General features: G+C 41.8%; 1 protein-coding gene across 5 annotated transcripts in view; it reads right to left on the bottom strand.

Annotated features, from left to right (window-relative positions):
- SGCE (sarcoglycan epsilon) overlaps nucleotides 1–16,495 on the bottom strand; it is a 187,929-nt gene that overhangs the window by 136,702 nt on the left and 34,732 nt on the right. For all 5 annotated transcript variants that reach the window (XM_069211755.1, XM_069211758.1, XM_069211754.1 and 2 more), the window contains exon 2: nucleotides 11,562–11,684. In XM_069211755.1, the coding sequence (XP_069067856.1) occupies nucleotides 11,562–11,684 (123 nt within the window). The remainder of the gene's footprint in view (nucleotides 1–11,561; nucleotides 11,685–16,495) is intronic.

The raw sequence follows: 16,495 nt of genomic DNA, 5'->3' as shown, positions 1-16,495 counted from the left end.
AACTACATCCCAGGCAACCATTTGCCCCCAAACCTGTGTCCCCAGTACAGTCTCTTCCATCGTGTGCCGCCCAGTACAAGTACCTGAGTCTCGTAATGTCACCCCTGACACTGATGGTCCTGCCACCAGTGGGAGTAGGCACACTGTGCCAGGGGTACAGGTATGTGGGGGTAGGGAGCGTGGGAAGGATGATGTGGGCCAGAGGATGGGGCTCCAAGGGACACAACTGACTAGGATACATCTCCCAAGTCATGGGAGCCTCCCAAAATTCCCAACGTATGATGGGCCAGGTACTTTCCCTGATGGGGGAGATCAGACAGAAGCAAAGAGACGACCACCAGGAAGCCATTAAGCAGTGTCAGGAGCAACATGTCATTCTGGCTTTCATTGCTGGGGTGGTGAGGGACATGAACACTACCCTGAGTAGGTTTGGCACCCAACATCAGGCCTCTTCCACTAGCCATGAGACATCATGCCCCTCAACATGTGTGGCTGCTAGTGGAATTGAGGCCCTGCCAGGGGAAGGAAATGCCTCAGACACCCCACCCTCTGTAGCAGAATAATCCCCCCCCACAAACGTGGACGTCCACCCAGAGATCCAGGAGGAGCAGATGCCAATACTAAACCCACTACCAGGAAGTGAACCTCTCCTGGTTGGTTCCCCTTGTGTGTCACTGATACGCCCTCTTGACTGCTCTGATGCCTAACTCCATTTTCCTATAGTACAAATGCACTGGATTTGTGTTTCAAAATGGTGTAGCAGCTACCGTGATGATTTCATCCACCATGACTGAACCCTTCACTGTTAACTTTATTTAATTTCTGTTTCAAATCACTCATTTTGTTTTGCAGTACCCAGTAAATACCACTTCTTAGAAATGGGGTATTTGGTTGGCAGTCAGGTTACCCCCTGTCCAAGCAAGGACCCTCACTCTAGTCAGGGTAAAAGATAATCACCCTCAGCTAACCTAGGCTCACCCCCTTGGTAGCTTGGCACGAGCAGGCAGGCTTAACTTCAGAGTGCTAAGTGTAAAGTATTTGTACCAACACACACAGTAACTTAATGAAAACACTACAAAATGACACAACACAGGTTTAGAAAAACAGAAAATATTTATCTAAACAAAACAAGACCAAAACGACAAAAATCCACAATACACAAGTAAAGTTATTAATTAAAAAGCAAAAAGAGTCTTCATGTCCTTTTAACACAACGCTAACGCTGTTAGTGTGAAAATTTACCTGGGTCGCGTCAAAATAACCCGCACGGGCGAGTGTGCGTCAAAAAAGGTAAGCGGTGCGTCAATTTCTCACCCGCAAGCGAGGTCGTGCATCGTTTCTCCTCCTCTGGTCCGATCGGCATACGTTGTTTCTTTCCCTGCAGGAGAGAGATGCATCGATCCAGACAAAGCACCTCAGGTCTGGGCAGGCCTGCGTTGTTTTTCTGCACCCAACGATGTCGCCTCATTGCAGCCTCCGTCAGCGATGCCTAGCATTGTTTCTCCAGCCGCGAGCGTCAATTTCACAGCCACGCAACAAGCGATGTGTCGATTTCAGCAGTGGAGCCACTGGCGCGTCGTTCTTTTAGCCGCTCTTGGAGGTTTGTGTCAGAAATTTCCCCGCACGGCGATCTGTGCGTGGATTTCCAACCTTGGTCCCCAGCTTCACCTGGCAAGGCCCCAGGAACTGGATAGGGCACACTTGGCAGGGCAGGAGCTTCAGCAGAGGCTCCAGGTGCTGGCAGAGAGAAGTCTTTGCTGTCCCTGAGAATTCAACAACAGGAGGCAAGCTCAGTTTCAAGCCCTTGGAGAGTTCTTCACAAGCAGGAAGGCACACAAAGTCCAGTCTTTGGCCTCTTGCACAGGCAGAAGCAGCAACTGCAGGATATCTCCACAAACCACAGTCACAGGCAGGGCAGCTCTTCTTCCTCAGCTCTTCAGCTCTTCCCCAGGCAGAGGTTCCTCTTGGTTTCCAGTAGTGATCAAAAGTCTGTGGTTTTGGGTGCCCTTCTTATACCCATTTTGCCCTTTGAAGTAGGCTTACTTCAAAGAAAAGTCTCTCTTGTTTGTGAAATCCTGCCTTGCCCAGGCCTGGCCCCTTACACATACCAGGGGGTTGGAGACTGCATTGCGTGAGGGCAGGCACAGCCCTTTCAGGTGTGAGTGGCCACTCCTCCCCACCCTCCTAGCACAGATGGCTCATAAGAATATGCAGGCTACACCCCAGCTCCCTTTGTGTCACTGTCTAGAGAGAGGTGCAAACAGCCCGACTGTCAAACTGACCCAGACAGGGAATCCACAAACAGGCAGAGTCACAAAATGGTTTAAGCAAGAAAATGCTCACTTTCTAAAAGTGGCATTTCCAAACACACAATCTTAAGATCAACTTTACTAAAATAAGTATTTTTAAATTGTGAGCTCAGAGACCCAAACTCCACATGTCTATCCTCTCCCAAAGGGAATCAACAATTTAATCATTTTTAAAGGCATCCCCCATGTTAACCTATGAGAGGGCCTTGCAACTGTGAAAATCAAATGAAGCAGTATTTCACTGTTAGGACATATAAAACACATTAGTATATGTCCTAGCTTAAACATCCACTGCACTCTGCCCATGGGGCTACCTACGGCCTACCTTAGAGGTGTCTTACATGTAAGAAAAGGGAAGGTTTAGTCGAATTGGCAGTTTAAAATTAGTCGAATTGGCAGTTTAAAACTGCACACACAGACACTGCAGTGGCAGGTCTGGGCCATCTTTACAGAGCTACTAATGTGGGTGGCACAACTAGTGCTGCAGGCCCACTAGTAGCATTTGTTTTACAGGCCCTGGGCACCTCTAGTGCACTGTAATAGGGACTTACCAGTAAATCAAATATGGCAATCATGAATGAACCAATTACATATACATTTTGTATAGGAGTACTTGCACTTTAGCACTGGATAGCATTGGTAAAGTGCCCAGAGTAACAAAAACAGCAAAAACAGAGTCCAGCACACATCAACAACCTGGGAAACAGTGGCATAAAGTTAAGGTGGACCACACCAAGGATGAAAAGTCTAACACCACTTAACCACAGATCCTGTGTAAGTGTGATGTATCAACCATATACAACTGTCATGTATGACAACTATTGTAACACAATGCTCCTCTACAATGTTATACCCTTGTTAGGGTCATCACATGTGTACTGGACAACGAGGATACATATTGCATTGGAACTGTAACATAGACATGACGCAAGTCACCTCTATTGTACATCCCCACATATGTATATGGAGAATGGCAATTAGCACATTGTGAAGTCATGCTGTGGACTCCAGTGTTTCAGCTGAGGTGTCATTCACTACCAACCGACAGAATAAAGAAGTTATGGACATGTTAGTCTATCACCATCCTAGGAGGCAGACAGATTAGTTCAATGCATCATTAGCTAAAGCCTTATCACATACCCATACCTTATCCTCCAAATGACCATACCCCATAAAAAAGACATAGGTCAGTACTAACGTTCCCAGTCATGGAACCCTCCACTTACCATGGTCAGGTACTCACCTATGCCACTCACCTATGTCAGTCTTCAGACACATGCACATTGGTCTGTAACAAGAAAACACACGAACAGCTATGCACAAGTTAGGTTACATTCAACACAAACCATAATGTTGGTAGATGGTCTGGATATCACATTATGACATGTGTTAGACACAAATGGACATACATATGGCACCATTTGAGCCACTTCCATTACCAAAAGGTCTTTTTTGTGGCAAAGGACACTTCCAAACTGCTGTCCTGCCAGTCTGGGCATAGACCTCACACACCACAAATCTCATGTTAAACAGTACCTGATTAAATCCATGTCCTCTTTTCATACCAGTCTGCAAATCACATCGGCCTGTGACACTGTGATTGCCAAATGAGGATGAGCCAAACAGCCAATCTGCAAATCTGTGATTGACAAAGATAAGGTATAGGCCAGAGTGGAACACAAACATCACATTGTCTATTCATAACAACAAATGTGACTTTTATTGTGCATTTTCTAAACAATAGACTATGTACATAACAGTTCTGTACACAACTCCAAGTACCATTCTGCATGCATATCTGAGTCATGGGCTTTGGAGCCACTTAAGACCACACTGATGCTGGTAAAAAGAACGTTACATGACATGCATAACCTCAACAATACCCCATGGAATCTGTACTGTAACATCACATACCTTGATTCAGTTGATGTACTGATTGATGACATATCTCCTGATGTCTCTAGCTTCATCCTCATCATGCTCATCCCTCACTTGGCAAATCTGCATTTCCACCCACAGGATCTGCTGCCTCCTCATCATCTGGTATGAATGGTATCTAACATATCATCGCAGGTTCTGAAGCATGCAGAGGCAACAATTATTTAACATACCTTGAAGGGTGAGTAGAGGAGGGCTTCTCCAGATTAGTCTATGCTGTGAAATCTTGCCTTCAGGAGCCCAAATGTCCCATCCATGACATGCCTTGTGGGCCTCATTGAAGCAGACTTCGGCTGGCGTGGTTGGGTACCTCACTGGTGTCAATAACCAAGGACGGTTTGGGTAGCCAGAGTCCCCTGTAAGGTTTTGTGACACCAAGCCAACCTTTAATCTTGGACATCCACATATATGGTAGCAGGAAAAAAGGTACAGACACACATGACATATAAGACTTACCAACCAGCCAGGCCCTCTCTTTGTATAGTTGTGTCATCAGCAGTGGGATATTGCTGTTCTGCATGATGAAGGAATCATGGTCTGATCCTGGATACCTTGCACAAACTTGTGAAATATATAGGCCAGCCAAACAGACCACTTGGACGTTTATGGAGTGGAGGTTTTTCCTGTTACTATTTACCTGTTTATTAGCACTTAGGGGAATCAAGGCTACATGGGTACCATGTATGACTACCCCACCACATGTGGAATGTGTCCCAAAGCATAGAAATCTGCCTTCACGTAGGCCAGATCCTCACGTTGGGGAAATCTGATGTACCTGTCCAGGTGTTTTAACAATGCAGACAGTACAGCCTTCAACACCAGACTGAACATGCGCTGAGATATCCCTGAAGTTAGGACCACTGTATTCTGAAAGGACCCAGTGGCCAGGAAGTGCAGCACTGACATGACTTGAATGATGGGAGGTATGCTATTGGGATTGCAAATGGCAGGCATCAGATCTGGCTCCAACTGACGACGGAGATCCATAATTGTATGCCTGTCCAGGTGATATATTTGGATTACATGTCACGCCTTCATGGTCTGCAGGTCTGCTAGTGGACGGTACACTAGAGGTTGTCTTGCTCTCCACAGGCCAGGGTAATTATGTGGGACAACACCAGAATGTATGTGAATGACTCAATCTATACATCATAAATATGATCACAACAACATTACACATATATCTAAATCATGTCCCTTGAAACAGTGAATATGTGGTGTTCAGCACATAGTGAGGCAAAATATGAAAGTGTACTGGATAAAAATCCCCTAAATCCTTGCATATACTCTACATGGAGATACATGTCACTGACAGTGAAAGTTACACCAACCCTGTTGACATGTAACACATATTTGTAGCACCTATATCATCTTCAGGTTGTCATTTGTATGGTGACAACACTGTTTCATGTATATAACCCAAAATACCTCATTTCACTTCCTCTACTAATGACATGCACATTAATACGTATAAACAGTAAGCCTGCACTTTACACATTGTCATAGATGTGAGTTTTCAGTAAATGACACAACTTTCATAACTTCATCATACATATTTGAGCCCTAAAATGGCTGCTGCCTGACCTACTGTACTGGACATCAGGAAGTGACCTGACTCCGCCAGTGCATGTCGTTATGGCGGTAGGCTGTTACAACCACAGTAGACATTGCCATTGGAACACATTGCAGCCTTTGGCGGACTTGGGCCAATGACGACGTCCGCCGGCAATAACGGTCCTGTACGTGGCGGACGTGACCACACTTCTGCACAATCACTCACTTGACTGCTGACACTGCTGCCAGCAAGACCTCCAAGATCTGAGCTGTTTTGTACTGCCTCTAGGAGAAATCATGCCAGGTCCTGCAGGTTATAGGGCCCAACTCTTCTCTCCAGAAGAGTTGGACAAGCTTGTGGAGGAAGTCCTACCAATGGGTGAAAGGTAGAGTGTATGATGAGGTAGATGTAATGTGCAGGAATTAAGGATTGCGTTATCAGGTGTGGGTAGATGGTTATGTACACATGTGAATAGAAAGACTGTTCCTCCTGATGCATAGTAGGTAGTGTATGACGTATGTACTCTGATCCACATATGTACATTACAGCATTTATATCAATGTTGGTGTGACAAATAGTTGTAGAGATGTACCATTCTAAGGACATATTTGTGGTCTGGTCATATGTTCCTAGCCAAAAACTGACACTGGGTATGCAAGTTGTATTCCTGAGTACACTTCACACATGGCCTGACTGCAGAGGGTGACCTGGAAAAGAGTTTAATGTGTGAGGAAGGGTATGTTTGGCTATTTGCACTAACTTGATTGTTCACCATACTTTTTTTTGGCATGGAGCATGTGTACATGACTTTCTCCTCTTGTCTGTGTCATCTATGCAGGTCAACGCCAGTCAGAAAATGGGGATCTGGTGTGCCATTGCCTAGAAAGTGGGGACCCTGGGGATCAACTGCCAGTGGAGCACCCACTGTAGAAAGCGGTGGGAGGACCTGAGACGCTGGGCCTATAAGACCACTGAGCCTCAGCTGAAGATGTCCTCCCAAAGATGAAGGGGTGCCTGGTGGGCACGGGGAGTGCCACGGGGAGACAGGATCCAGTTCATAATCTTCAGAATCCTCCTCCATTGGACACTCCCTGGTGGTGGCCACCCCAGCACCATCTCTGTCCTCCACCCCACTTTCTACCACAGCCCTCCCTATAGCTCTCCATCCAGTTGGCCATTTCCGCTCTCCGAAGAGGGTGGGTGTCTCCTTTGCCACAGGCACCTCTGCCCTAGCCCCTGTCAGCCCTGCTGCCCTCAGTGAGGACACTATTGGCCTCCCGAGGTCCATCTCTGTGGGCCAGTCAACCACCCTGAATGTCATCCAGAGAGTGGCAACTCAAATCCAACAGAGTAATGCATTCCTCGAGAGCATTCACAGTGCACTGGCTGGTCTACAGAGATCTTTTCAGGCTCTGGCCTCCACACTGACGCCATCCAGTCACCCTTTGTTTATCATCCCCCTCCACCTTCCTCTTCCCAATCACAAACCCCTCTTTCCTGACCCAGCTAAAGCACACAGACAGTGTGGAGCTGTTCCTTCCTGACATTGGTTGTGTGTCAGTATTTGTGTGTGTGTGTGTGTGTGTGTGTGGTGCTTGTGCTACCTGTATTGTTTGGGCAGTGTGTGAGGTTGTGTGCTATACATTTGTCCCACAGTGATAGTGTGTGTGGTGTGTGATGAGCATGTGTCTGTTTGAAACATTTCATTGTCATGCTATTGAGTGGCGTTTGTGTTGACGTGTTTTGTTGTTATGCTATTGAGTGGTGTTTGTGTTGACATGTGTTTGTTGCTGTGTTGTGTGGCTTGGTGTGTCTTGACAGTGTGTGTGTGCATGTGCAGTGCATGGTATGATAGATAAAATGTGCTGTGTGTGATGTGTGTGTCGATTGGTAGGTTCTATGGTTGTGTGATTGCATGTGTTTATAGCCTTTTGGTTGTGTTGTATGTGTGATGTGTCCCTGAATAGTGTCCATAGTGAGCGCTTGCCAACATATTGACGAAGGTATGGTTGTGGTGTGTGTTTTGATGTGTGTGTGTATTGGCCGTAGTGTGTGTAGTGTTTATGTGCAGGTGTGTGTGTGGCTGTATGTGAGTGTGCATGTTAGTGTGTACTAGCGTGTGGTTGGCACTCTTGCACCCCCTTCCCAATGGTATATTCTGTGAGTGTAAATAAATTTACAATATACAACAGTTACAGGTAAGTGTGTACTTAGAGTTGCTGTCGTCGACGGCAGCGAAGATTCCATAGTATTTATGCAAGCAGGAGCAGCAGGATGACGTGTAGTTCTGGTTCTATGGCAGTTACGGGCAAGTTTAGTTTCCTAAAGGTGAGCGTCTCCTTTTATGCAGTTTGTTTATGCCTGGGTTTCTGTGGTGGTGCGACCACAGCGGAAACCTTGGCGGTGTGCTCCCTCGTAATCTGTCTGACGGTAACAGGGTTTCTGCAGACCTGCAAGTGCCTTCCGTAGTGCATTGTGGTCTGACCGTAGTGGCGGTGTCAGCAGTGCTCTGGCGGTATTCTGTTGGCAATACTACCATGGTCATAATTTGGCGGTCTTCTCCGCCAGCCTGTTATCGGTACGAGATCCAACATGGCGGTCATGAGACTGCCAAACTCGTAATGAAGCCCTATATCTCTCATGTAACTGCTCCTCAAAAACAAGGACAACTGCTGGTATAGCTGTTAGTCTTTATCGTCTGATGCATGAGGTAGATGAAACAATAACATTTCTTGGTACTAAGATAAAATGAAATTAGGAATCCTCACATTTTGGGAAACAAATGTACAAAAATCACTCTCCATTACTCTAAAATGACCATATTGGACACCAGCATATAAAGAAAAGCTAAGTGCAACCAAACAATGCTGGCACAATGAAATCAGCATTAGCTTATACACACATGAAATTCTTTATTGCTCGTGATGAAATCGCCTTTGAAAAAATTAAAGCTACTTAATTCACAGACAAATGTTTTGACTTTTAGAACAATAAAACAAACCTTAGATAAAGATGCAGGTACAACCAACCTAACATACAATTGGAAAGAGTGTAATAATGTTGTTCCAGTGACATAATTTGGAAAGTAATTTTATAGCTCTGCCAGATGTGTTTCAGAGATGTAAAACACGCAAATGCCCTCTGCATAAATATTTATAAGAAAATGCTTGTAGTGAAGAAGAACAACTTCCTTGATTATAAGTAGGTGAAGAGTAATCCATTATTCCAACACTTTAATACATGACCATCCATTCATGTCTCATTATTGTTAGCAGATCAGTATTATCAGTGTTCAGTATCTGCACTAGTATTTGAGTATTTATGACTTGGTATTAACAGTGAGCGTTATCATCAACTTAGTATTAATAATGCCTTAACATCATGAGTGTGAAAATGTGGATTGTTAACAAGTGCGCTGGACACTTACAAAGTTAAGTATCCCATTTCCAAAGAGAGAAAAAGCAAGTTTCAATTGAAGAATCCTAACTTTGTCAGAGTCTGCACACATTTTTCTTGTTTACATCACCGGAGTCCAGCTTCCTAAACTTTTCAAGAACACCCTGCAGTTTCTTTGGTGCAAGGGAGGGCAGGATACAAGAACTAATTCTCCTCAAAGAAAGACACTGGGCAGAAATATAATCATCTTCATTCTTTGTCTTCTCCACATTCAGTTTGTAGTAGGTTGAGCCCCATGAAATAATAGAAACCCAGCAATGGTTGGCCTTTATCCTTCCTTACTAATTTCCCACAGCTGGGCCTGCACGACTAGCAGCACTTCCCCTAACTTTGGTCAAATCAAACCCAAAAATTTCAATGTTAGGGTTTTCTCCAGGTAGCAGAAGACTGATAGACCTGCAAGAACTTTACAACTTCACCTAATGGTGGTCCTTTCAAAATTAAGTGGCAACCTTTTCCAGGAGTTCGTAATCATTCTCGAATGTTCTCTGATGCCATCTGTGGGTAGAGATTATTTACTCTTAGAAGCCCCCCAAAATTGCCAGAGGGGTAGGGAAGGAATTTTTCCACAGAGAAACATTTTTTACGTAGAGAAAATACATTTAAAAATGTTCAATTGCGCAAAACAGATGGCCTTTCATAATGTTTTAAAAATATATTGGTTTTATTCAAATTCAAAAACAACCATTCCTCAAATATATAATTGACAAATAGAAGTCCAGGCCATGGATAGGACTTCTACAGATTGAAAAACAATTCACAAAACGTTTCCAAGATAGTTCCTGGAAAGCTGCGACTGGTGGAGTTTTCGTGAGGTAATCTGTAATAGACTTGTGAATGACAGAAAGTTGTAAATCCACACCGTAGTGAAGTCCAAAACCGATGACAAACCCATGACTTTCTTTGTGAATTGGAATAAGCTAGCATTTATTAAACCTTTTATTTGCATTATTTGCTGCTCCATAATGGATTAATATTTTGAAAGTGTAAATCTCACTCAATGGCTGGATAAAGCATGTTCCAGGGCTTGATTTCTTTGAAACATTTGGCAGCATCCACAATGTCAACATCTTATTGTTAGTCTCAAACTCCATTATAAACACTTCCCAACCTGCAAACGGGAACACAGTTACTCCAGGCAAGTACAAGAATGTATCCCTTTCCATGAAGGGGAATGAAGGGAAAAGGATCACTTCCAAAATTCGTGGGTTGTGGTGAAAGGTGTTTTTACCCAGAATTATTTTCACAATGAAGAATAAAGAAAACAAAAACGTATCATTGCCCAAAAGTCACTGTAGTGACTATATGTAATTGTAAAACCTTTTCTATTATATGTACAGAAATATATTTGTATGTTTGCAAGCAGGATTTTACACGTTTTGCAGAAGAGTGTCTAAAAACTTGCAATATCATCTCACAGGGGTTCCCACTAGGGACTGATCAACACTAGTATTTTTTGCTATGTTTTGAATTTTCGTTTTTTGTTTAATGTTGATTTATATATGGTAATGGTATGGCAATCCTACAATGAATAAAAGCAAATTAAATTTGCATGATTTCTATAAACAATATGTGTTCTCTAATAGTGAAGTAATCTCTGTTGCTGAGTTGAACCAGCTAGTGGTGATCAGTCCCCATAAGAGACCCTGTTGGGATGATGAGTTTGTTGCCCAGGTTCATATAGGGGAGTACAGGCTTCCCCTTTGTGAGTGACATATGAAAACGTGTAAGAGTCTTTGCTTTGAAGGTGCTCTTCTGAAATGAGGTGTGAATGTCTCAGACATAAACGAGCAACCATGTGAGTCAGTAAAACTGCACGTTTAGATTTGCTTGATGCCTCAGTTTACAATTCTTTTATTGCAGCTATGATTGCTAAGAAATATGCTATCCTCAAAAGTTGTTAAAATACTTAGAACATCTCTGACCTTTCATTACAGAGATAAAGTTAAGTTATGTTTATGTGTTATGTTATACGTATCTCTGTAACGCTGTTTTGACATGAGCTGATTCAGGTCAAAGTCTTTGTGTGAGTTTGTGTATTTTTTAAGCCCCATTCCTGATTTTCCCTACTTCCTATGATGAGTGGTCACATTAGCAGACTTAAGGAAACAAGTTAGTATGTAGTGCTTGTTTAAATAATATTAATGAATATAACTTTAAAAAATACTTTAGCGTAATATAATTAACCCCTAGGCACATAAAAAACATTCTTTAATATCGAAAAAGTATGAACAATTTAATAAGTAAATATATAATTGAATGGTAAGAAATATTTCACAAATATAAAATAAATGGTTTCATACCAGGCTTGGGGTAAGGAGGAAATTCTCCTTTAAAGTATTCTCTCTCCAGCACATGAACAAACAGGACTCCAGAGGAAGGATAGACATTGTGATCAGAGTGCACCTTAGAGACAATGGTGTACACTGTAAATAGAAAAATAAAATGTGAAAGAAAAAGTTAAGGAACTGTGTTCAATCAACACTCTTAATGGTAACTGAAACAGGTGATCTGACAGAACAGCTGCTTTCTTGCCACACAGGTGACACATTTTAGCTGCCTTCAGAAGACTCTTGTCATCATTCAGCGTAATGCTGCAAATATGGTCTTACAGTTTATAGTTTGGTTTGAAAAGGCTTCAGTCAGTTTATGTCCACCAGCTGTATTATCTAGAGTGCCACCTTGAGAAATTAGGAATTTTTAGGCATGATGCTATGCTGTTATTCTAGGCTAAATGAGCTAATACATGGGATAGAGTATCTGGTACTTAACATAAAGCATATGACTACTGCAGGCCACCTTGGTGTCCGTGACCTTGTAGAGCAACAGAGACAAAGATGGTTTTAGTTAATAAGGTCCTAGAACACCAAGGTGGCTTGCAATATTATGTTAACATAGTACAGGATATATTATTCATTCTAATTCATAGTCACATACACCCTATCTTGCAGGCAATCCTCTTTTAAGTTTGTGGGTCTCGTTTCACGTAGGTATTGCTGGAACGTAATCTGCAGTGTTCCTGCCCTACCAGGAGTAAATTAGTAGTCCTACAAGGCTACATTTCATCTACTTGCAGCAATTTCTTTGTGAACTGTGACCCGGGTCTCTTTCCTTCTAGTGGAAGACATCCTTGACTCCCATAAATGTAGACAAAATGTGAAATTTGTACTGTCAAAAAACAAGCATTTCAGTATTTAGTTTGTACCTTGTTACAAACATATATGTTAAGTAGTCACTTTTGAAATGTGCTGCAACCCAGAGATACAATTCCAGATTAATGGCAATGAACCCCAGCAGTTTGATAATTAATCATTTTAGAATAACAGATTGATTATTAGATAAGGAATAGGAAATTCTAGGGAAAAGATTCAGAGGAATAAAATTTATAGGCTGGCTCTTTCATTATTTGTTCAATCAGCAGTTGCTATCCGTTTCATTCACCTGCTATTCACATTTGGTGCTGGCCCGGGCAGGATACATTGTGATATCACAACTCAACAATGATAATTTATTACAGTAGAGTAACTATCTCATTTCCTTTATTACACATGACTAGTGACGTCCTAATTAGACGGTAATACATACATGAGAGACAGAATTTTTGTGCATGGGATGCAGGCTTCCTTGTTTTATAGGGAACACTACTTTAGCAGCAAAAGTATCAAAGGAAATTGTGGCACTTTACCCCCATCTAACATTTTCTGTCTGTCTACTATTTTTGTGAATATTAATTTTGCAATCTGTGCACCCACTAGTGATGTTCTAGGACTCTGAATGTCCTGCTGGGTCAGAGGGTGCAGCCAAAGATTGCCCATTCCCAGAGAAGCGGGTGGCTTATGCCCTTTTATATCACTGTTGAGGTGACTGATGGTTGATGGTATCTGAGCTGATATTATTTCTGGGGCATTGGTCTTTTGACTGCACTCTTGGAGAGGAGAGGGCCTACCAGCCTCTTTCTGTAAAATCCATGCACTCATCTGTAACTATGATCCTTCCATCTACTGTGGTGAGTCATGTACTGTAGCACATTTCAAGTGTGATACACATGGAAGATTGTGGTTTGCAGCAGTCATTTTATCTGTGGCCTGTCATTGTGTTGGTAGTCAAAAAAAGTAGGAATGATACAATATTAATTAATAGATGAAAGACTTAAGTATGAGTCCCTCATCATTTTTATTTACCATAGACACCGAAGGGAATCAAGACATCCACCAGTGTGTTTCTGTGTGTAGCCCGAGATAGTGAGAAACAATTAATCCACCAACTGGATTATTGTTTCAGGTCATGGCATTGTATGATTTGTGAAACTATTTTTCTCTTGGCACTGTCCAACGGTCCCTGAAAAGTGCTTGTCCTTTTCCTTTCACTAACTATTCTCTTATCTATGTAACTTAGGGCCAGATTTAAATTTCAGTGGACAGATTAATCTTTGTCGGCCTGGAAAGGGACTTAGGGGCGTTAAAAGTGCCGTAAAAAATTAAGCAAGGAAATCTGTTAGATTTCTTTGTCCCATTATTTCGCCCCCCCAACGAGGGAACACCCCCTTTGCATACATTATGCCGGGTGCAGGCATAATGTGGTGCAAAAGGTTGCAAAGTGGCGCAATGCCTGCATTGCACCACTTTGTAAACGTGGTGCGAGGATTTTGGCCTTGTTGGGCCACATTAGCGTAAAATAAAAATGACACTAATGTGGCACGAGGTGGTGCTAGGGGCTTAGAAATATTCCCGTTAATGTCTGCCAGACCGAGACTACTTCACACACCACATTTAGGAATGACTGCCAAGCTTGGGTTCATTTCAAAAGCATTGGTAGGGATTGTCATCACAGCAGCTCTCGTAAATGCTTCTTCACGGTTGATACACATCTCCATTAACATGAAGTGGGATTTTCTTTTTGAAAAAAATGCCCTCTTTGCCATGGGAGCTATCGCCCATGGTAAGAAGGGGCATTAGTCAGTTTTCAATGCCCTTTACCACCATGGAATTCCTGGTGGTGACGGGCAGTGAAAACGGACATATATGTCCTCCCGCCTAACTTAGGTGGACTGACATAGAGGTCAGTCTCCGACGGCTCTTTCACCTATTGTCCGCCCTCATAATAATTCGGCAGGCAGACCATCATCTTGGTTGTAAGGATAATCTGTCACCGTTGCGACAAAGTATCTTTACCACCAAGATTTAAATCAACCCCTTAGTCACCACATAAACACAGTTTGGTAGGAACAAAAATGGATCAATTTAGATCCTAGACCATCACCTTGATTCTATGCTGCATGTATTGCTTCTGGATACCAGATTCTACACATGCTCTCTTATAACTGGATCTAGAGCAGAGTATGAGAGGTAGATGAGAGCAGTTTAAATAATATATACTAATCTAGAGATTTGCAAGAACTCAGATGTAACTAACTAAGCCTCAAGATATTTGTCACTCAATTGTGTACGTCATATACTTGTTTACTATCTTCAAATGGCACATTTCTCTAAAGGATAAAAAGTATGAACACTCTTACAACAGACAGTTGGCAGATTTGAGGATAAAATGACAAAAGTAATAACAAGTTTTCATCGGATCAATTGACATTCTTTCACACCCCTTCATTTAAAAATGTGGAAACAAATGTCTGCTTTAAGGGAAAAATAGCAGGTTGTTCCCAGGTAGGAGTTACATGTTTAATGATTAACAAGTTCCTAACACTAGTTACGCAAACAAGAGAGGATCATATGTGTTATTAGTCCATATTTATTGTAAGTGTGTCAGAGTTGTAGGCTGTACAGTAGTCAGTACAAGGTAAGTAATTGGTAAAAAATAAAAACTCAGTTAAGTGTTATCATTAGAAAACTGAAACACGTTTTGTAAAAATAGAATTCACCTGTCAATTTGTCTATTAATGATCAGTATGCGTTTTTTAAACTGGCAGAGGACTATTAAAATGGAAGTTTGAATGGGTCCCAAGCATTACAGTGGACAGCCTTAACTCACCATCTCGATTCTCAGGAGGATTTATTCTGCTAATACCAAGCGTGTTCGCTGATTTAGTCTTCCAGAAAACTGATTCATATTTGCCTTCAATACAGCTTAACAAAATAGCTTTTACAAACAAAGACAAAGTGAAAATGGAATATGATAATATCAAAGACAAAATGTTTAACTATGATAATGCAATAATTTGTTTTATTTCCATGATATACCTTTCAGAGCACATTGTTCAAAACCCATTCTTTAGAACCTTTCTGGCATTTCTACACCATAAACACATGAAATGCAATAGATGTATATTTATTTGTCGTGGTACCTCTCAAAGTGAAAATTTAACATTAAAGCAAAATTGTGGATAAAGGTAAATCAGGATTCAGTAGATAATAAATCAACCTGGTGGTAAATGACTGCTCCACCTCCATCAGCTGAAATTAGTGGTAGTGAAATTATCTATTACTCCTACTGGTAATCAGCAGTAAATGCCGTATTTGATGTTTATCACTGATCGTATATACTTGCCCAACTGAAAAAATGCCAGGGACTTCTAGCTGAAAAATAAATACTACTGTGGTAATTGTTTACTGCTTGGCATAACATATTTTAATTTCAGCTGCAGGTACATGACTCTTGCAGAACAAATTACTTTTGCGATTGTAACCTTCTTTTTGAGGCTAGCTTAGAGGTCATCATAATTTGGGAAAAAATTCCCCCCTGCTCCAAAGTACCTCTGATGGTAATTCATTTACTGGCTGCAGTAGTTTTATGACAGCGGAGTGGGTTTTACTGCAAGTTGGTATTTCTCCCTTCTATAGTAGGTGTTATCTTACCACCAATGACATTTCTAACACTATTTCCATAAAGAGACTTTCAAGAGTCTACTTAGGTTGTTATATATAGTATGACAGTGTTTCACAGACAATACTATACGTAAAACCATTCCTATGACAACGCATAGTAAATATACTCAATGTTCATAAATATTAATGGGAATACTTATATGTTGAACCATTCCTATGACAACACTTATTATATATATTCAGTGTTTGGTGATATGCAAGATTCAAAAGATATAATATTTACTTGAATGAATCAAGAAAGCATTTGTTCACTAGAAGTGTGATACCCCGCCTTTGTTATTACAATCAAACTAATCATTATGGGCCCGATTCTTGATTTGTTTTAAATCTGATGCTCTATGTATACTGTGCCTCAGTGCAGATTTACACATTTTGAGAATGCACAAAGCTTTCTAAGA

This window comes from Pleurodeles waltl, chromosome 10 (genome assembly GCF_031143425.1).
Source record: "Pleurodeles waltl isolate 20211129_DDA chromosome 10, aPleWal1.hap1.20221129, whole genome shotgun sequence".
Taxonomy (NCBI): domain Eukaryota; kingdom Metazoa; phylum Chordata; class Amphibia; order Caudata; family Salamandridae; genus Pleurodeles; species Pleurodeles waltl.
The sequence above is the reverse complement of the archived record's forward strand: the minus strand, read 5'-3'. Positions and strand labels throughout refer to the sequence as shown.